Source organism: Phocoena phocoena, chromosome 6 (assembly GCF_963924675.1).
Source record: "Phocoena phocoena chromosome 6, mPhoPho1.1, whole genome shotgun sequence".
Taxonomy (NCBI): domain Eukaryota; kingdom Metazoa; phylum Chordata; class Mammalia; order Artiodactyla; family Phocoenidae; genus Phocoena; species Phocoena phocoena.
In genome coordinates this window covers 115,305,673-115,328,180 of record NC_089224.1, presented here as the reverse complement: position 1 = coordinate 115,328,180, position 22,508 = coordinate 115,305,673, and the positions used below count along the sequence as shown (strand labels likewise).

At 55.0% G+C, this 22,508-nt stretch overlaps 1 protein-coding gene across 2 annotated transcripts in view; it reads right to left on the bottom strand.

Moving 5' to 3' along the window:
• Positions 1–1,657: 1,657 nt before the first annotated feature.
• Positions 1,658–22,508, bottom strand: part of EHMT1 (euchromatic histone lysine methyltransferase 1) — a 75,193-nt gene continuing 54,342 nt past the window's right edge. For both annotated transcript variants that reach the window (XM_065879541.1, XM_065879542.1), the window contains exons 18-26: positions 17,225–17,379; positions 16,279–16,446; positions 16,021–16,165; positions 15,593–15,670; positions 14,538–14,653; positions 13,322–13,408; positions 12,822–12,900; positions 1,959–2,134; positions 1,658–1,832 (exon numbers count right to left, since the gene is read on the bottom strand). In XM_065879541.1, coding sequence (XP_065735613.1) covers positions 1,658–1,832; positions 1,959–2,134; positions 12,822–12,900; positions 13,322–13,408; positions 14,538–14,653; positions 15,593–15,670; positions 16,021–16,165; positions 16,279–16,446; positions 17,225–17,379 — 1,179 coding nt within the window. The remainder of the gene's footprint in view (positions 1,833–1,958; positions 2,135–12,821; positions 12,901–13,321; positions 13,409–14,537; positions 14,654–15,592; positions 15,671–16,020; positions 16,166–16,278; positions 16,447–17,224; positions 17,380–22,508) is intronic.

Here is a 22,508-nt window from a genome sequence, read left to right as displayed (position 1 = left end):
GCAGTGAGCCCTGAGGACCCAGCCCAAGTCCTCCGGGAAGAAAGGGCTCTTCGGGCGGACCAGTCACAGCTCAGGCTCCTGGCTCCGCACATCGGGCCTTATCCACGTCCACAGGGAAGCCACCCTGTTTGCGCTGTTTGCAAAATGCAGGTTCTGGATAAATGTCTGAAAATGTCTAACTGAATGACGTCTGTGTATAAAAAATAGAGCATTCAAGCTGCTTCTTGTGTTCGGAGGCTCCCGATGAGTTTTGGGACTGGAGGTTCCGGCAGGAGGAGAGGGCCCAGCCTTACCACGTCCAGACACAGATCTGATTCCAGACCTCCGTCAGCCTCCTGAGAGCTTGGCACACACAGACGTGCCCCCCACGCACACGCACAGGCACACGCACACGCACGCACAGGCTGCCTGGGGAGGGGCGGGCCGTGTCCTCTCTGCAGGGATGAGTGGGGGTGTCAGGTCCACCTTCTCAGACTCGGCACAGGGCTGGGCCTGCCCACTGGTCCCCGGGGCCGTGTGGGACCCCACGAGCACCGCACCCCAAGGGAAACACGGGTATTTTGCAGAAACCAGTTGAAACATGATACCATGATGAAACCTCATTTAAAGTACTTCTTTTTTTTTTTTTTATTGATTTCATTGAAAACAGAACAAGAAATGGTCTGAGCCAAAAGACTGCTCTTAGAACTTGTCAAAAACATTTCAACAGAAAAAATAAACATGACTGCATTATGAATGTTTTAGAAGAGTCGCACAAAAAAACCCACTGTTACTGCACTAATTACAGTATTTAAAAAAGTATATGCCAAAAAAAAGTATATGACCTGGCAGGCCATCACATAAAAGGTGATGGCAAATTTATTCACACTACAAGACTAACATTTTAAAAAAAGTTTTCTCCTGCATTTTATTCTAAAATCACTTTGTTCTCTTTATACAGTTGATAGTTTATTTTCACATGGTGAGTAGAAACCACACCAGAATCAGCACCGTTGTCTGTGTTTTCTGTTTTTTATTTTTTGTTTGTCCTAATGTCCAATAATGGTAGAAAATAAATCAGTTTATTCATCATCAGAGCGTGTGGCTTAGAAATCAACAGAAGGTGCCGGCCTCACGGCACTCGCAGGGCAGGTGTGGGTCCTCCGTGGGCCGTGGCCCTCCTGCACCCCCAGACCGCTTCCTCGAAAAGAAACACGTTAGAGGTCTGGTATATAGGACTAGATATAGGATTTCTTTAAAAAGCAAACCCACGTTTTCTCCAAGGTCAGTGGCAGCTCGGCCCTGACCTCTCAGGAGCGGTGGGGACAGGGTCTGCGCGGCCCCAGGAGCCGGCACCAGCCCCTCGGGCTGCGGGTGGGTGACGGTGGCTTTGGCGGGGCCACACGGAGGGGTCTGGGTCGACAGGACACTGCCCACAAGCCCAGCGGTGGGTCAGGAACGACGGAGAGCAGAGGGGAAACGAGAAACGTGGAAACGACAAAATCACCATCAGAAACTCACGGGCGACACCAGTGCAGAGTCCCAGAGCGCCCACCGCGCAGCCCGGCCCCGCCAGCACCAGGCCGGGACCTCAGACGTCGTCGTGTGCGCTTCTCCTTTTCTCCCCGAACCGCAGCGTGAACGGCATCCGCTTGGGCGCCCGGGCCGCGGCTCTCTCTCATAGCGGGTCAGCGGGGGAGGAGCTGGTGTCGGGCAGCCCGTCCTCCTGGGCGGCCTGGGCGCCGGCCTGCCGCTGGGCCAGGGCGGCGCTGGAGTGCCGGCACTTGGGGGAGCCACAGCGGCAGCTGAACAGCTTGCCTTTGATGTCCCAGAAGCGCTCCCCGTAGTCAAACCTGGGGGGAGAACAGAGCTGGGCGGGGGTCCGGGCCCACCAGCACCTCCCGGGAGCCGGGCCCACCTAGCCCCGCCCGAGCCGTCCAGTCTGGGGCAGGTAGCGCGTGCGCCTGGCGGGCACCTACCCCAGCTGCTCCCCGGCCTCGATCAGGCGGGTGCTGAAGAAGGCGATCCTGGGGAAGCGCAGGTCCTGGTGGGACATGAAGACGCGCACGGGCACCAGGTTGGGCTCGCAGTGGTGGTTGATGAAGCGGCTGACGTTGCCATAGAAACGCGCATCGATGCAGTACAGCTCTCCGTCCTGGGGGAGACACGCACTGAGCGTCCCAGGAGGGCAGGCGTGGGCACCGCCACTGCCACGCAGCGGACGCCACCCTCTCCTCCCCCTCTCTCGTGGGGCTTCAACTCCGGGGGTGAAAACGAGCACAAACATGGATAATCTATGTGGCTGGCACCGTCCCATCCGACGCTCTGATGCTGTCAGCACCAGGACAGAGGAGGACAGCGTTATGGGAACCACGTGGGGTGGCTAAGGGGCCACATGGTCCTGTAAGGACCACCGGGCAGCACAACTCCCCAGGGACCTGGTGATGGAGGAGCAGGGGTTCAACTTAGCAGGAGTGGGAGACGCAGGGGGCACTGGGCAGGGGGACAGAGGGACGGGGGGCAGAGAGGCAGAGGGACACGGGGACGGGGGGCAGAGGGACGGGGGGCGGAGAGACAGAGGGACGGAGGGCAGAGGGGCAGAGGGACAGGAGACAGAGGGACGGGAGGCAGAGTGACAGAGGAGTAGAGGGACAGAGGAGCAGAGATGTAGAGGGACAGAGGGGCAGAGGGACAGGGGGGCAGAGAGGCAGGGGGCAAAGGGGCAGAGGGGCAGAGGGGCAGTGGGACAGTGGGAGGGAAGCTGCCAGGTTGCTCACGAGGGGACTCAGAAAACCACAGACCCTTTAGGACAGAGAGGAGCCCCGGGACCGGGGTCCCAACCGTGCCTCTGGCACTGCTGCCGCGGTAACAACACAGGGCAGAAGGGGCTGAGCTGACCGTGAGAAAGGGGCCTGGTCTAACCATCCAAGCCGTGGGAAAGAGTTTTCTCTGGAAGGATCCAGAGCACAAGATCGACCCAAAGTCAGAGGGGCCACACGGCGAGGACACCCACCCAGAACCGAACCCCTGAGTGAGCAGCAAGCAAACCCCCCCAGAGCACCACCATGCCATCGGCCACTGCGGTCTGACCCTCACGCCAGCGGCCAGGGGGCCAGGGGGCCAGGGAAGAGCCTCAACTATACTGATTTTCTCCCCCTTTCTGTGTCTTTATCCATAAAGACAAGAGTGAGAAATCCTTGGATGAAGTGAAACATGTTTTCACTTTTTCTCTTTTCTTTTTTCCTAAGCTGAACAAGAGACTAAAGGAGCAGCACAAAGGGGTGGGTGAGAAGCACGTGCCCGTGTGATAAAGGAAGGAGGCCCTGGGCTGGACCCCAAGCAGCGAAGGGCCGTGCGGACACCGCCTCTACCACCCAGGGGCGCGAGGCGGCCCAGACACCCCCTCCCCCCTGGGTCCCTAAAGGGAGCCCCTGTAAGGGTCCCGCATGGAGACCCTGCCCAGAGCCTGCAGGACCCACAGGTGGCCCCCCAGGGACACCAAGGCTTCCTGGGGGACAAGTGGGGGTTCTGCCCACTGGTCCCTGGCCCTGGGCCCCCGCCATGCTGCCCACACTTCCCAGGAGTTATGTCCTGAGCCCTTGGTCACTGGCCTGCACCAAGCGGGGGCCACCCATCCTGAAGACCCGACCATTCCCCTCTATGAGGACCCTGCGTCCCTCCTGCGACAAGCAGCCTTTCTCGGTCTTTAAGATGTGTCCTTTCAGATGTATGTGCTGCTTTTTTAAAGCTTCTCTGATCCAGAAACCACCCACACCTGGTTCTGAGGCAAAAATACTGTGGGGAGGGAGCCCCACGCCCACACGAGCCACCCACATCATGACTCTGAGAGGCTGAGGGCGTGAGGGCACCCGGGTTAACCAGGGGACTCGAGAAGAGGCTTGAAGCGAGAAGAGGAGATGGGGACAGAGCAGGTGTTTGGAAGGTTCCAGAACAGCAAGGAGAGGGACAGACTCAGCAGCATGAGGACAGGTGATCAGACCCAGGAAACACCTGGAAGGCAGAACCGGAAAGTTTCCTGATGCCTCAAATGGTGGGTGGGGGAGCGAGGCACGGGCAGATGGCCCAGTGGGTATGGGCACTCTGACATGCCAACACTCGGGGACACACAGGCCTGAGCTGGAACGGCTGGGGGACGTGCTGCATCCGTGGCTTTTTACGTGCCCAGAACGAAAGACCCATGGGGCAAGACTGAAGAGGGCTACCTGCTCGGGTCCAGGAGGAGTGGACCAGAGCAAGCAGGAGACCCACACAGCTGGGGGCCGGGGCTGAGGGCCCAGAGTCAGCGGCACTCGGGTTGCCAGGACCCTCCCAGGGGCACAGCCCGGTGTGCGGGGCTGAAGAGACGGAAAGGCCAGGGGTCAAAGGCAGCGGTCGCAGCAACGGGAGGAGAGAGGGTGGCCACTGGAGGGATGTCCCTATGGGGGCCAGGGGCTGGCAGCGGTCCAGGAGCTGCTCAGGGGAGGAGCTGAGAAACAAGCACAGCAATCAGACAGTATAACTCCACGTCTTAGAATCTGATAATTAAGAAACGGGCTTGGAATCTGCAGTGTTTTTACAGAAGCACCAGCCAGAGCAGTCTGGAGACAGAAAGCTCCTCCCAGACAGGTAAGCGGGGAACGTGGAGAGGCCTGTGTGGGGCCCCCTTGGGGCCCCCAGGAACGCCCCCTCCGCCCCTCCCCGGACAGCGTCCGCACATGCCCCATCTGTCAAAGGATGTTGGTGAGAATCAGAGCGCTGACCTGTGGTCAGGCAAGCTGCCTGGTCTGCGGAGACTCGAGACAGCCTGACAGAGCATTTCAGAAAAAGCAACAAAGAAAACGCCTCGTGAAGGAGCGGACGCTCCAGGAAGGCTCCTCCACGGGGGCTGAGCTCAGCGGCTGGCGTCCCTAGCTGTGCTCTGCACAGCGGGCACGAGGCCGGGGGTCTAGGGCCCTGCGAATCCTCCTTGCTGCAGGTGGGGCCCTGAGGGCTGCACCCCAGGGCGAGGGTCACTGCAGGGGAGGCTGGGCTAGACTCGGAGAGGCTGGCGGCTGCAGCTCAGCCCCGAACCACCCTCGTTCCCACAAATGGACCGAGTGATTCCAGATGAGGGCTCCGAAGCCGCAACGCATTTCTTCAGGCAGGTTTGCAAATACAGAGTTTGGAACCCAAACAAAAACTCATCAGGAACAAGGGGCAATGGGCAAACAGAATGAAAATAAGCAGGAAACCCCCAGACACTAGACACAGACCCACAGGCACAGATGCTAGCGGTGCCAGATGGTCGGGGGCAGGCTCTGGGGACACACGCAGGCCAGCCTACGGGCCAGTGCAGGCCGACCACCGGCAGCACAACACCCTGTGCTGAAGCAGGCGTGAGATTACAAACCAGTAATGATGGCCCAACGATGGCCATAAAATCAGATTATCCACCATGTTACTACAGTAAGTACAAGAGAGATGGTAGGGGCATTTCAGCAGATGCAGAAAAACACTGAACACAGCCTAACGTCAATCCAGGTCACTCTTGGTGGACTAGGGACAGAGCTCTGAGCACCAGCGCCCATGGGAGCCTGGGTTCTGGAAGCTTTTCTCCACCAAGGCAGGCACAGCGGCCCGGCCGGGAGGGGACCGTGTGCTGATGACACGATCGTGTCCACTGAGAAGAGAACTCACAAATAAATGCTACATCTAGTCAGTGAGTTTAACAGGTCACAGAGTTAAAAGTTAGTTGGGGGCTTCTCTGGTGGCACAGTGGTTGAGAGTCCGCCTGCCGATGCAGGGGACACAGGTTCGTGCCCCAGTCCGGGAAGATCCCACATGCTGCGGAGTGGCTGGGCCCGTGAGCCACGGCCACTGAGCCTGCGTGTCCAGAGCCTGTGCTCCGCAATGGGAGAGGCCACAACAGTGAGAGGCCCGCGTACAGCAAAAAAAAAAAAAAAAAGTTAGTTGGAAAAAAGTAACTATTTCTATGTATCAAGCAACTAAATCAGGGGAAAAAATGCCATTTACAAGAGCACTGAAATGGTCCAACACCAGGACCCTGCTCCCCACCACAAAGGAGCAGCCAGCACTGGACCTGCCCTCCTGCCAGGACTCTCCAGATGCTTGGGACACATGTGCCAGGGACATGGCCGAGCCTCCCATGAAGCTGCCAGTCACCACCACGCGGCCCCAGGGGATGAGGACACATCCACCCAAAGCCTGACATGAATGCTCTCGAAAGCTGCGCTAACCGCCAACACCTGGAAACAGCCCAAATGTGTCTGGTGGATGGAGGAGCAGCCTGAGGGGTATCCACACGACTGAGCAGTGATGACCCAACCAACACAAACACGTGACACCGCAGACAAGCTCCCAGAGGTTCCCTCCACCAGGGAGAGGGCCAGACCCAGAGGCCATGTGCCGTGGGAATCCACCCATACGACATTCTGGAAAAGGCAAACGGCAGGGACAGAGGGGCCGGGTGTCCCCGAGAGCTGGTCTGCATATCTCGGTGCAGTGGTGCTCACCCCAGCCTCGCTCGCTCACAGAACCCCACCCCCTGGGCAACCTGTGACTCGCTTCTCACAAAAGCCACTCCCGCGATCACATCACACCATGCGTGGTTCTCCTGCTGACCTTCAAGAAGGGGGCTGTGTGCTTGGGGCCCCTGGGAGCAGACAGAGCCCCGGCTGGACCTCAGTCCTGCAGCCGAGAACTTGCGTTCTGACAACCAGCATGTGAGCCCGAGGACTCCGAGGTCCAAGGTCCAGAAAAGACGCAGCCGGACCACGCCTGGACAGCCTGGGTGACCCTGAGCAGAGGACCCTGAGACCACTGATGGGGCAGGAACAAGGAGACGCCTGTCAAAACCAACAGAGCTGGACACATAAATGGGTGAATCTCCTGCATACAAATTAGGCCTCAGTAAACAAATCAGCACCAGAATACTTCTACGAGGGCATCTACGAAAAGCTCACAGCTCACATCACACTTGGTGTTCAAAGAATGAATGCTTTTCCCTTGACAGAGACGGGCAAGGATGTCCCCTCCCACTGCTGAGACCCCAGCCAGGCTCTCAGCACAGACTTAGAAGGGCAAGGAAGAAGTAGAGCTGTCTTTACTCACACATGACACAGTTTATGCATACAGAAAATCCTAGAGAACCGTCAAAAAAGCTACTGGAATTAACAAGTGGATTTAGCAAGGTCGATATACAAAAAACCAAGTATTTCCATATCCTAGCAACAATTAGACAACGAAGTAAACAGCAACACTGTTTACGAAAGCATAAGAGCATGGAATACTTGGGAGTAAACTTAAGGGAACATGTGTAAGATCTACACCCTGAGAGCCTGCAAGCTCTGCGGACACCTGGACGCAACACCAGGGACCAGGAGGAGACCTAATGCTGTGCAGACGCCGACGCCCTAAACTCAGCAACAAACGGGAGGCAACCCCAGCAGGGCTCCGGCCGCGGCTTCCTGTACTGATGCCCTGATTCCAGAATCTACAGGGAAATGCAAAGGACACAGAAAAGGTGAAACGGCTTTTGGAGGAAACAGGGTCTGAGCACAACACGACCTGGTTTCAGGGTTTAGTCTCACAGCCGTACCGGCGCACCTTGGTTTGCTGAACTTTGCAGACACCGCATCCAGTGGGTCTGCGGGCTCCATTCTTCCAACAGTATCTGCTTACTTCCTGTCTCCGTCACACTCTGGTAATTCTCGTAGTATTTTAAACGTTTTCAGTACTGCTGTATTTGTTACGGTATATGTGGTCAGTGACCTTTGATGTTACTACTATGACCCACTGAAGGCTCAGATGGTGGTTAGCACTTTTTAGCAATAAAGCATCTTTTGATTAAGGTATATAATTATTTTTATAAGACAATGCTATTGTACGCTTAATAGCCTATAGTATAAACATGACTTTTAGATGCACTGGGACCAAAAAAAAAAAAAGAAAAGTGTGTACTGTAATACGCTCTACTGCGATATTCGCTATGTTGCTGGTCTGGAACTGAACCCGCAGCGCCTCCGAGGTGCGCCTGTGACCAGGACAGAGCGATGTAGGTTACGGATTGGCAAATAAACCAAAGGAAAAAACATAGCCCAGACAGACCTACTTTCAATAGTGCAAGGAGAGACTTTACATTGACATGGACAAAAGGGAACCTCAACCCCTATCTTACACCAAAAACAAAAATCAATGCAAAACGTGAGACCTGAAACTGTGAGACTTCTAGAAGAAAACAGAGGTGGGAAGCCCTTTGATATTGGTCTTGAATGATATTTGGATTTGACACCAAAAGCAAAGACAACAAAAGCAAAAGTAAACAAGTGGACTACACTGAACTAAAAAGCTTCTGCACAGCAAAGGAAACCATCAACAAAATGAAAAAGCAGGTACCAGGTGTTCCCTGGTGGTCCACGGGTTAGGACTCAGCGCTTTCACTGCCATAGGCCCAGGTTCACTCCCTGGTCGGGGAACTAAGATCCTGCAAGCCGAGACGTGCGGCAAAAAAGAAAGAAAAAGGCAGCTACTGAATGGGAGAAAATATTTGCAAACCATGTGTCTGATAAGGGGTTATTATCCAAAATATATAAAGAACTCACACAACTCAGTAGCAAAAAACAAAAAAGCCAATTTAAAAAATGGGCAGAGGAACTGAATAATCATCTTTCCAAAGAAGACACACAGATGGCCAACAGGTACATGAAAAGATGCTCCACATCACTAATCATCAGAGAAATGCACATCGAAACCACAATGATTAATCACCTCACACCTGTCAGAATGACCGTCATCAAAAAGACAAGAAGCACTGGTGAGGGTGTGGAGAAAAGGGAGCCCTCAGTGCACTGCGTGGGGGGAGGTAAATCGGTGCGGCCACTGTGGACAACAGTGTGGATGGAGCTTCCTCAAGAAGGTGAAAACAGGACTACCGTGTGATCCAGCGATCCCACTCCAGGACATTTACGAAGGAAACAAAACCACAACCTTGAAGAGATATCTGCTCCCCCATGTCCACTGCAGCATTATTCACAGCAGCCAAGATATGGAAACAACCAAGTGTCCATTAATGGGTAAGAAAATGTGGCACACATACAGTGGAATACTATTCCGCCTTAAAAAAAAAAAAAGGAAATCCTGCCATTTGGGACAATATGGATGAACCTCAAGGGCATCATCTGAGATAAGCCAGCAAATGACAAAGACGGCATGGTGTCACTTTATGTGGCCTCTTTTTTTTTTTAAGGCAAACTTTCGTGGAAACCGAGTAGAATAGGGGTTGCCAGGGGGTGAGGAGTGGGGGAAACAGGGAGACAGTAAATTTATAAAATGAAAAAGGTCTGAGGATCAAATGTATAACATGGTGACTACAGTTGATGACACTGTTTTGTACAGCCGAAATCTGCTAAGAGAATAGAACTTAAGTGCTCTCACCAAAAAAAATACGTTAAGCAAAAAAAAAAACAAACCATATACAAACGTTCTTGAAACAGATCACAGATCTAAATGTAATTTTGCTAAAATACAAAAATTCTAGAGAAAGGAGAAAATCTTCACAACCTTGCAGCAAAGATTTCTTAGGACACATAAAGCACTAAACCATTAAAAACGCTTTCTGTTCTGTGAAGAGGAACGAAAGGCAGGAGGGAAATACTCACAACACACGTTGGACAAAGGGTACCATTCAGGGCTTGTGAAGAGCTCTTACGACAAGCGGCCCGACGGAACAACCCACAATAAATTTTTAAAACTTCTCCACGAACGAAGATGTAAGGAAGCCACTAAGCTGTGAAAAGACACTGCCATATAATGAAGATGTGGTGCACACAGTGGAATATTACTCAGCCATAAAAAGGAACGAAATAGTGTCATTTGCAGAGATGTGGGTGGACCTAAAGACTCACACAGAGTGAAGTCAGAAAAACATATCATATAATACTGCTTATATGTGGAATCTAGAAAAATGGTACAGATGAACTTATTTGCAAAGCAGAAACAGAGACACAGATGTAGAGAACAAACATATGGACCCCAAGGAGGGGAAGGGAGGGTGGGATGAATTGGGAGATTGGGATTGACATATATACACTACTATGTATAAGATAGATAACTAATGAGAACCTACTGTATAGCACAGGGAGCTCTACTCAGTGCTCTGTGGTGACCTAAATGGGAAGGAAATCCAAAAAAAAGGGGATGTATGTATATGTATAGCTGATTCACTTTGCTGTACAGCAGAAACACAACATGGTAAAGCAACTGTACTCCCATAAAAATTATTTTAAAAAAAAAAGATGCTGCCATCACGGGGCATCAGAATTAGTGTCTGAGCTGCCCTTTCCTGCTGGCGAGTGTGGGGGGGAACAAGCCCTCCGGAAACTGTTTGCCGTTTCTCCTAAAGTCAGTAAGTGAACACTCACCAGACGGCAGTAATTCCACCCCCAAGAATTTACCGAGAGAAACAAAGACTCACATCCACAGAAGTCAAGTCTGAAAATCCACCGCAGGTGCACTCCTGGCCATAAAAGCCAGAACCAGCACGTCCACCCGCAGGCCAGCACACAGCCCCGCACGGCTATCTGGGTCACCACTCCCAAGGGGAAGGAGCAGATGGCCCAGCGAACCATCACAGGTCAATGCTATGACCCTAACCGGATTCACAGGTCAGTACTCTGAGCCTAACTGGTTCACAGGTCAATGCTCTGACCCTAAGTGGATTCACAGGTTCAAAGCTCTGCCCCTATCCTGGTTTACAGGTCACTGCTCTGACCCTAACTGGTTCACAGGTCAACACTCTGACCCTAACGGGTTCACAGGTCAGTGCTCTGACCCTATCCTGGTTCACAGGTCAGTGCTCTGACACTAACTGGATTCACAGGTTCAAAGCTCTGCCCCTATCCTGGTTTACAGGTCAGTGCTCTGACCCTAACTGGTTCACAGGTCAATGCTCTGACCCTAACGGCTTCACAGGTCAATGCTCTGACCCTAATCTGGTTCACGGGTCAATCCTCTGACCCTAACTGGGTTCACAGGTCAGTGCTCTGACCCTATCCTGGTTCACCTGTCAAAGCTCTGACCCTATCTTGGTTTACAGATCAGTGCTCTGACCCTAACTGGGTTCACAGGTCAGTGCTCTGACCCTAACTGGTTCACAGGTCAATGCTCTGACCCTAACTGGGTTCACAGGTCAGTGCTCTGACCCTATCCTTATTCATGGGTCAATGCTCTGACCCTAACCTGGTTCACAGGTCATTGCTATGATCCTAACCTGGTTCACGGGTCAATACTATGATCCCTAATGAGGCTTACAGGTTCGATGCCATGATCTAATCTGGCTCACAGATTCAATGCTATGCAATCAAATCCCTACAGGAGTTTTGTGGAACTTGTCAAGCTGATTTTAAAACTTATATGGAAACTTTGAGAGACCAAGAAGAGCAGACACTCCCAAGAACCACAAGGTAAGGGGAGGTAAACTAGGATAACTAATAAAGTACAGGCTGCCCAAGGCAGTCGGCTGACAGAGGCCAACCCAAGCTCTCGCAGACACCTGATTTAGGACAAAATCTGCACTGCTGAGGGGTGGGGAAAGGACAATCTTTTCAACAAATGGTGCTCAGTCACACAGATGTCAATACAGGGAAAAAAATAAAGCTTGATCCCCTTCAGCAGAAAAGCAAAATATACCTTCTGGGAAACAATATAAATGTGTAACTTTGTGAGCTGGGTTTTAGAAAAACTTGTCTTGGACGTTATAGAAACCCACCTGTACACATAAAAAGACTGCAAAGTTGGAGGATAATAAAAATAAGAACTTCTGTTCATTAAAAGACATCGTCAGGAAGTAAACAAGCAACAGAGGGAAGATATCTGCAAGTCAAACGTCAGGAGAGAGCACTGATCCAGAACATGGAAAGAACTGCTGCAAACCAGTAAGAGGCAAACTGCTCAGCAGACACAGGTGGGCAGGAAACCCAGCCCGGCTGCAGTGCCACGCACGCGCGCGCGCAGGCCGGGCAGCTGGCCGCGGTGCCGTGGGGAAGGCCTGGCCCCACGGCCCTGGGCTAGAGCCGCGCCCCAGGCTGCAACCTCCAGGAACACAGGCTCCTCTTCCAGACACTTGTCTCACAAATGCTGACCCCTTAGGGTGTGGCTGCAGGGGCAGCGCGGGGTCAGGCGATGAGCAGGGCGCTCTGAAGACACAACCAAGAGTGGCAGGCATGGGAAGGGGAGCGCCTGGCTTCACCCGACCTACAGGTGGCTGTTCAGGGGTCTCGCAGCTGCTGCGGGGGACAGAGTACTTGTTTCCCCGCCGCCACCTGAACTCCCTCCCACTGGCAGCGACGGCGAGTTCTTAGAAGGTCTGAAGTCAGCAGTTTATGAATTAAGGAGCAACCCTGGGAGCCAGGACAAGGCAGGACAGGGCAGCCTGCGATGGCTCAGAAACTGCCCTGGGAACCAGGGCCCGGAGCGGACGAAGCCAGGGTCCAGCTCTTCTACCCGCACCTGGGAGGGCACCGGGGTCACAGAGAGACGCACCCACCCTGTTCACAAGTGCAACCCTCACTCCACTCGAAGGCTCGACCCCCGTGCACATGGCCCCCGAGACTCTTGGCGGCCCTCACCCTTGCTGAGAAGGAAGGTGGGGCTCAGAGGCTGGAGGGACATGTCCGAGGTCCCACACTCTCACGCGAGGCTCGCTGGGCAAGCTCAGGACCTCTGGGATCAGGGACCCAGCGCCAGTCTGGCGGGCGAGCCTCCTTACCAGCCCGGGCCCCGCCAGCAGGCCCCTCCACATGGCACAGTCCCATCAGCTCTACGCCCAACCCCTCAGGACGCATTACCTTGTTGTCAAGGTCAAAGAGGTAAGAATCTTCCTCACGCACGTCAGCTTCCGAGTCAGAGATGAGCTCCCCGACATACCTGCGGAGGCGGAGGCAGACGAAAACGTGACAGGCGCATGTCACCCAGGACCCAGACGCAGGGCACAGGGGCCCTGACGGAGCCCACATGACTGAGAATTCTGCCTGTGACTGAACAGGGACTTCATCCGGGTCCCAGAAAATGATGACACAGAAACCCTCTATCTGACCAGGGGTCCAAAATGATCATCCCCTACACGTCATGAAGTGCTGACGGATCTTCTGAAATAACTTATGAGCTGGTGAGAAAGTGCAGGCAGAAACGCAGAGGTGGGCGGGGGCTGCCCGCAGCGTGAGCGCACAGCCAGGCCCAGGCAGCCCCTCCCCGGTGAGCGTGGGGCCCCTCACTGGCCAGTGTGCACTCCTAGTCGCACCCTCCCCCGTGACAGCAGCAGCCCTGGGCTGACCGGGCCCTCACTTACTCGCAAACAAAAGTGCCCAGTGGGATGTCCTGCAGGGACCGCACGCCCCAGCCCATGTTCTGCGTCCGATAGAGCTGCAGCCTCGTCCTGGAAAACAGGATCAGCCACTCACAGCCACGTTCCACGACACTCAGCTCACACTCATGTTACCACACAAGTGACAGGAGTAAAAAACACAGAAAATACAACTTTCATGTCTGGAGATGCGTTAGAACTTCGCATGCAATGCAGCAGTGACACCTAGAGTTACCCCACCCCGACCCCGCCCCTGCACCAAGGCGCCACTCACAGCATCCTTCACACCCTCAGGGGGCAGGGGAACCTCAGACACCAGCCTGAGGTCAGCGCGTGGAACACGGCCCCCGGCTCTCCCTGAGCCTCAGTGCCCTCATCGCCAACGTGTGACGAGGACCAGAGGGGTTATTAGCAGGCCCGCTGGTCCCAGGCTGCAATGCAGGCGAGCTCGGGCAGCGTGCCAACCACAGGGCTGAGCTGGCCCCTGGGGGCAGCTGCGGGGCCCCTCCCAGGCCCCGAGAGCTAGGGCATCCCGCCAGCCATTTGTGTGTCCAGTGGCATGTCTGTCCTCACCCCCAAGGCCTTTCTGCCACACGCCAGGACACAGAAGTATGGGCTGGTCACAAGTGCTGTACGGTTACACTGATATTAACAGACCCCAAAATACCGTAACGTTCATGTTCAGCTAAACTTACATAGGATACAAATCTTCCCTCGTAACCTTTGATTTTCCAACTCTCGAGCGTGTTCACGGAGAGAAGGTTCATGACCAGAACCCCAGGGTCTGGCTCTGGGTGGTCAGTGAACCAAGTGCCCGAGTACCAAGTGGCAACATGTTTTACATGAGACTCAGTACGTGGGTATGAGGGAACCACATGAGTGTTCACACCAGATCAGGACCTCGTGAGCTTGGACCACACAGCTCTTGGCAAGCCTGCCTCTTGCCTTCGGGCCGTCTGACCTGAACCCAAGTCTGAGCGGGTAGGAAACGTGGAAGGCTTCCGCTCTTTACGTCAACCTCTATAACATCAGCAGAGGCCAAGGGCTCCGAGAAAGCCACCTCCACGTGCAAACACACACACGCTAAACACACGCTGCTCCCGTTTGTGGACACACACGTGAAACTAGAGAGCTGCCCAAGGGACTTGACTGCTTTCAAACTTTACCACGGAGACCCTGGCGCCAGCCCGCGGCACCTCACCTGAGGCCGTTTTGCACGACGCGGTTCCGGCAGGTCCTCCAGCAGGAGCAGGCGTGGTTGCACTCGAAGAGCAGGGGCGGCTCCGCCATGTTGAACTCGGGCAGGAGCCGGCCATCCTGCGGACAGATGCGTAGCAAGGGCTAAATAACTGACACCAACATGCCTCCTCAAATCAAAACACCGCCCCAGAAAGCATGGTTACTGGCCAAACTCCACACCTGGGAGGACAGGGTAAGGCCACACGCTCACGCTTTGCCCAAGGCCACGCAAAGTCTCTGGCCAGGAATCTACATGGCTTTTGGAAACCTCTGGGACAGCTCTCCCTGGTCCCTGACTGTGGCCAGCCTCTCTGCCCCAGTCGACCTCCCCCCATCCCCGTCATCCTCTCTCAGCCTCCCTGAGGCCATCAGCTCGTGGGCCCCTGGACTCCTGCTCTGCAGCCTCCAGCCTGGAACCCCCTGCCAGCACCACCTGCCACTCTGCAAACCCCCAGCTCCCGAGGGACCTGTCACCGCTTTTCTGTCCGACACCCAAGACGCAGCAGAGCCGCTGGGCTGAGCCCAGGCTGTGCAGCTGCGTCCGAGGCCCTGCCAGCTCCAGTGGCTGCTCTGAACAGTTAAGAACTTGCCCCCTCTCAGCACGGCCAGGCTTCGCAGGAAACACCAGGAGACCCGAGTCCCGCCAGCCCTGCCTACGACACCTGAGCCTCCTGTTTGGACGACACTCTTGACGCCCCCTTTGTAATGCTGACTCTGTGCCAGTGGCCTCCACGCCGGGCCTGTGTGCCCTCTCCATTCCAGGACACCCTGAACTCCCCAAATCAAAGCCAGGGAGGGCTCTCGTCTCAGAAACCGGCCTTGGGAGCCCTTCTCTCCTCGGCTCCCTCCAGGCCAGGTTCAGGGATGGCCACCTCTGCCGCCCAGTCAGTTCCCTCTGGCCACCCCCAGGGCCCATAGAGAATGCTGGCTCCATCCCCAATACCCGGCCTCGGTCCCGCCCCCGTCCCCTGGCGGCCTCTGTCGCTCCTCCCCAGCCAGGCCCCCACGCAGGCTCACCTTGTCGTACCAGCAGCGCATGCTCAGCTGGCCGCACATGCAGTTGCTGGAGGAGCAGTCGTCGATGCACACGCAGTACTGGAGGGAGGGGCGTGTCAGATGGAGCCCCGCCCCGCCCCCCAGTGCTGTTCACAACTCCAGTGACAATCCTCAAAATTCTGACTCTTGAGGACACCGGGGGCGTGCAGCCCCTCAGGAAGGAGGGTGTGGAGAGAACGCTCAGGCACGAGGCCTCGGGGGCTCGCAGGAGGGGCTGGGGAGGGACCCAAAGGAGGAAAGGAGGCTCAGACACTGGGTGGGCACAGCCCCAGGAGGGGAAAGACCGGGGCAGAGCCACTGCGGCCCTGAGGGCACCCCTCCCCGCTGCCCAGGCTGCTCTGGGGGCCGCAGAGGCAACATCCCACAGCAGGGCCCCCCCCACCGCTGACCTGCAGGTGGGTAATGTTCCTGTCGATGTTCATGGGGGACGTCACACAGTTCTGAGACACGTACTTATAGTTGCTGGGGCACGGCTCGCCGTCCACACCGTTGACACACGGTATGGGGATTCGCTCATAGCCCCGAGCGATGTCTCTGCCGCAGGAAGGGGCCGTCAGCTTTCCCGGGGAGCCCTGGCCCAGCCCAGAGAGGCTTCCACTCCGACCCTCAACCCCGCCCGGAGGCAGGCCCTGCCTCGTGCTCCTCACCTGCTCACCGTCTTCTCCACCAGGGCGGGCCTGTCAGGGGCCGCATCGCGCAGCGCCTGGCTCATCTGCAGGGCGCTCCACACCTGCGAGTTGAGACTGGCGCACTGCAGGGGCGTCTCCCCCTCCTTGTTCTTCAGTGTGACGTCGGAGTCCCGGGACAGGAAGAGGCTGGAGGGAAACGCAAGTCCACAGAACATTCAGATCTTAAGTCAAAAGATACAAGGATGAGCTTCGCAGGACGACAACGATCAGTAAAAATAAGGAGGAGACGGCATCCGCTTTCAGATGAACCAGCTCACCGGCCGGTGCTTCCGCTCACCACGGACAGACATCATTACTCTTCTCCCCCATTTACTGTCAAAAGTCCTCCTTTTCCTTGAAGGGAAGAGCATGTAAATAACTAGGGATGGTATTTGATTCTTCTTGGCTTTTCCGTTCAAAGGCACCCTCAGGATGAAAAGGGCAGCAATGCCTAGCCAGCCACGTACTCAGTTAAAGCCCAGCAGGCAATCCAAGGCCTGACCCAGTCAGGGCCAGATGGTGCGCCAGAGCCCTGTGCCCCCAAGGTCCCTATCTGAGAGGCCGAGGGCCCCACCACAGGGCATCCCCTAGTCCCAGGCCCCCGTGAGATGAGAAGTGGGGGCCACACCTCCCTGAGCTACCGCCAGGAGCAGAGCAAAGGCTCTGGACCTGACGGCAACGGGCAAAAGTGATGCAGGAGGGGCTTCCAGTGGTGGTAGTGGGCTCCCAGCTGGTCCTCCAGCCCTCCCGTGGGTGCCGCTCCTCTGGCCCCAAGCAGAGGTGTTAGGACGGGGCTCCCCTCCACGTGTGACCTGCGTATTTGGGGATTTTCACCACGATCCTCCCGGAGCCACACTGACTGCAGGTGTGAACAGAAGATCCTCGTCCGCCACAGAAAGTCCCCAGAGCACCCGGAGCCACTCACACGACACAGGCGTAGCGGTCCTCCCTGGCGGCGATGTGCAGGGGCGAGTCTCCGTGGATGTTCACGGCGTGGAGGTCGCACCTGGCGGCCAGCAGGATCTCAGCAATGTCCACACAGCCCGAGAAGGCCGCCCAGTGTAGGCAGATGTTCTCCTCCTGCACGGAAGACACAAGCACGTGAGGCTGAGGGGGCGGCGCGGCCCACCCGACAGAGGCTTCCTTTCCATTTTGTCTTGTTTTCGTTATAAAAGTACATTATCACAGTACAGAATATGTTAAAGATAGAAGAAAACATCAACCTCAATTAGACCACCCTAAACACGACACATTAAGTAATATAACATCTAGGGATAGTTTATTTTTTAAATTATATTGACTCTGGAACACAGTTATGATTGCAGGATAGAGGAATACTTGTACAAGATTTGAAAAAGAGCCTCGGGAACCATCGGCCTTGCAGGCCGGGTAGCAGCGCCTGCGGGCCTGTCGCCGGGCTCTTTGAGAGGGTGGGGGGGAGTAAAAAAAAAAAATTTGAAAAAGACAAATTTGATTAATTAAAAATTTTATTTCATGAAAAACTAAAAACTTTAAATGACGCAAAGAAAAATTCGAAAAATATTTGTGCCATATGTAAAATATATGATTTACCAAGTATAGATTATATACGTGGTAACAAATCTTTCACATTAAGTTTATTAGCAGACTACAATTTTTCTTCTTAGTAAGACTACAATTTTGAACAAATAAATGTGGAAAGAGAAGGAAAATAAAAAACAACTTACATAAGATAACAGTGAAGAATAAGCCTAAAAACAAGAGAATGTCTAAACGAGAACCACCGTACATTCGACCTGCCACACTGGGGACACAGCGCGAGGAGAGCCACGCCCGCCCACGCGGCCGGCTGGACAGCCCAGGAGCCCAGCCGCCCAAGGAGCAGCACCCAACCCCCGCACCCCTGCTCCCTCGCTCACCAGCCCCCCGTCTCCCTTCCTCCCTCAGGGACGTAACCAGTGACGCTGTAGCAGTTCTCTTTCTCTGAGTTAGCCTCAGAGATGGGGCCGCTGCTGCCTGTTCTTTCTGCTCTGCAGGCAGGGCGTGTGCTTGGCTCACACAGCCGACCCCTCGGGAACCACCGGGACCAAAGCGCAGCCTGGGCCCCCGGGCGCCGCCCACACCACCAAGGGGCACAGCACGTCCGGGCGACCGGGAGGCCGGGGCACCCCCTGCACTGCCCAGCGCCCCATCCCAACACCCGCGTACATCCCACACCTCCAGCTCAACCAACTTCAGGAAAGACAGAAGCGAAGCAGGAGCTAAGTGGTGTGTGTCTGTCACCCTCGACATCATCGGTCTGTTTCCAACAGAGAAAACTAAGGGCTGGCCCTGCCGTCAGCCCCGGGGTGTCCTGAGAAGCCGGGGCTTGGCTGGCCTCCCCTCCTGGGCATTACCCTCAGAAGCTCTCTACCCTCTGGCTTCCACCTTCCGCACATCTGCAAGCTCCTAGGTGAAACTGCAGTCTCCTCGGGGCCTCTTTTCTCCTTCCTTCATCAGAACGATTTGTGACTTTATCACCAGAATTAGGTTCTGAGAACTTCCCAGGCCCCTAAGCCCTCCTGCCGGGGGGACTGTACCGTCTCCCAGCCTCTCTGAGGTCCACCAGCTACGTTACAACAGGCCTACACGTCTGATGGGGCTTCCAGCAAAGACGGGGCAAGAGGGACCACACTGGGCTTACCCCCCTCCACACCTGAAAGAACCAGAGTAAGACAGAACAGTCAAAACGTGTGCAATAACAGTTTTCAAGAACTGGACACCAGGCAGTGGAAGGCTGCCCCCCCGAGAGGAGCAAGGGAAGAACTGGACACCAGGCAGTGGAAGGCTGAGCCCCCCCGAGAGGAGCATGGGAAGAACTGGACACCAGGCAGTGGAAGGCTGAGCCCCCGAGAGGAGCAAAAGGGGGCCTGTGGCCACCTGCTCACTGTTCCTCTCGGGCTCCAGGCCAGGGCAGCCAGGGCTGCAGAGCAGGCTGTGGGGCTGGGAAAGAGGCCTCTGGAGGGCTGTACGTTCCAAACCTGGACCTCCAGGAGGACACACCCCTGAGGCCAGGTGTAGAGGGCTCAGCACTGGCCCCACACAGGAGGGCTGAGCAGCCTCGGGCCGAGACCTGCTCAGACCACCTAACAAACCTGGAAGGTGAACCCCAACGACCAGACCATTCCTAGGTCACTTTGGTGCACCCAGAGTAAGGCTCATGACAGTTCCAGGAACACAGAAATTCCCAGCAAGGTAAATTCGCAACGTCTCGTGTCCAGCGCAAGGTTACCAGGACTGCAAAGACGCAGGAAACGTGACCCACGACGAGGAGCAAAACCAACGAATCAAACCCAGAACTGACACAGACCAGCAAACGAGGGCATCAAAGCAGCTGGAATAACTGTGTGTTCAGGAGAGACACATTTCAGAAAATACCAAGAAGACCCAAGCAGAATGTTCAGAACTGAAAACCACGACGACTGACGTGAAAGCACGCTGGATGGAATTAACAGCATAACAGACGCTGTGGAGGAAAAGGCTAGTGAGCTTGAACACAGAGCAATAAAGCCAGCTGAGCAGAAATCCAGAGTGTAGAAATAATTTCAGAAAATGAAAAGCGCTTCAGTGAGCCGTGGAACAACTTCAAGACCCTGGCACATGTGGACCTGGGGCCTCGAGAAGTGGAGTAGGGGCAGAAGCAGCACTGGAAAAAATGACTAGGAAATTTCCAGCTTGATAAACCCCGCACCCACAGGCCCAAGGGGCTCCACGAAGCCTAAGCGCACATGTGCACACACATAGTACCAGCCGCCTCATAATCAAACTGCTGAACTCCAGTGATAAAGAGACAATCTTAAAGCACCTGAAAGAAAAAAGACGTGGTACATACAGAGAAACGAAGACAAGGATGCCACCAAGACTTGCTCACTAGAAATGCATCGAGTGAGAACTCAGGAAAGCAGGATGTTTCAGGTACTGAAATTAAAAACTGCCAAGTTACAATTCTATATCCAGCAAAATACCTTTCAAAAGTGAAGGAAAAGGGCTTCCTTGGTGGCGAAGTGGTTGGGAATCCACCTGCCAATGCAGGGGACACAGGTTTGAGCCCTGGTCCAGGAAGAACCCACACGCCATGGAGCAACTAAGCCCGTGCGCCACAACTACTGAGCCTGCGCTCTAGAGTCCGTGAGCCACAACTACTGAGCTCACATGACACAGCTACTGAAGCCCATGGGCCTAGAGCCTGTGCTCCGCAACAAGAGAAGCACCATAATGAGAAGCCCGCGCACCACAACAAAGAGTAGCCCCCCCCGCCACAACTAGAGGAAGCCCGCGCGCAGCAACAAAGACCCAATGCAGCCAAAAATAATTAAAAAAAAAAAAAGTGAAGGAAAATAAGGACTTCGCAGGCATTAAAAAGCTGAAAGAATCCATCACAAGCCGCCCAGCACAGCAGGAAATGCTAACGGACATGAGACGCACAGCAGCAAACAGCAGTGGATGGACGGACCTGAGGAAGAGGTGACCACGGGAGCTGACACGCCAGGATTACTACAGCCTTTTCCAAAGGTCACCGTTGTTTAAATAAACAACACTACTGTGGTGTTTGTTTAGTAAAATGCACGAGAGGGACAGCATGAAGCTGGGGAGGGAGAAGTGGAAGCTAATACTGGAAGGTTCTCCTTACAGGTCCTGAAGCTGCATTCAACAAGAGAGCACGACCCCAGCACTAAGACAGACCCCAGGTCAAGGCCCAGAGGACTGAGTCCGGCCACAGGGCAAAGCCAATCTAGGGAGAAAGGCTGCTTTCTAAACACACTGCTGGAGTAGCTAGAGGTCCACACACCAGAAGAAAGAGCCTGATCCCTACCTCACACCACGTGTGGACATTAACACCTAAACCTAAGCAACTGCGATCGAAAACACAGAGAGTCTCTAGGGTCATGGGTTTGGCAGTGATTTCACAGGATTCATACAAAAAATAACTGATAAACTGGACTTCACCAAAATTAGAAACATGTGCTCCTCCAAAGACAATGGTTAGGATTTATGAAACACATTATCTGGTAAAGGACTTGTATCCAGAATACACAAAAACTCTCCAAACTAGAGAATAAGAAGACAAACAATCCAGTAATAAATGAGCAAAAGACCTGAACAGACCCTTCACCAAAGAAGATAAGGCCGACTACATTAAGTGCTGGGGACACCGGAAAGGAACCAGACCCTCCTACCCTGGAAACGGCTGCACCCACAGGAGTGGCAGCGCCTGAGCAGGAAGGCCACAGTCCCACCAGGGAGCCCTGCCATGATCCACAGGCGCAGGACAAGCAAGCGGACGGCCTCTCGCAGCAACAGAAAGGGAGGGGGACCCACGCTCAGATGGGACTACGAGGAGCGAGGCCGCGACAGGAAGCAGGCGGGCTGGTCACGTCTGGTTAAGGGGGCTGGTTAGGAGGCACAGGAGGAAACCGAGGGGTAAGTGGCATCCACTGTCCTGGCTGTGTGACGGTGGCTGGGGTTAGAATTTATCTAACTGTACACTTTAACAGCGCAGTCTGCCAGCCACACTTCAACGGAGCTCCTGATATAAAACAATGACGCTGTTTCATCACATAAATAACAAACACACGACTCAATCAGTCCTTCCAACCCCTCAGAACAACCAGAGCCTACACTGCTGGATGCTGCGAGGCCGCGCGCTGCCCGTGTGCCCAGACGGTCCAGTCCCACCCGAGCACCCGGGGCCGAGGCTGCTCCAAACCACGACCCCATCCCTCGAGGAACAAGGCAGAGCGTGGCTGCCGTGTGCTGTAGCTTCCCCGGACCTTGCCGCCTCCCTCCGCGCCACCCTCACCTGAAGCCCCCAGGGTTTCCCGGCCCTCAGCTGCTCTCACGTCCCAGGGCCCAGCTCTGTGGAGTCGGCAAAGACGTCCCCAACCAGCTGTGCCTGGCCCTCGGCTGGGAGCTGCTGCTCCTGTTTCCTGGGTGTGGGAGGGTCCTCACGTGGAGCAGCCAGGAGGACCGACCAGCCACTGCTCCCATCCTTTCTTCAAACAGTCCACTAAGGGCTCCGAACTGAGGGGTGGGCATGCCTTCCTGCCTTATTCCAGTATCAGTTTAACGAGCGTGTGGCTAGACTTCCTACTTATGGCTTGGGTAACGCTGTAAAGGTGGACACAGCTCCACAGGCCACACCCTGTCTGTGTCCCAGGAGCCCTGTCCCTCCGCCTGGGAAGCAGCACAGG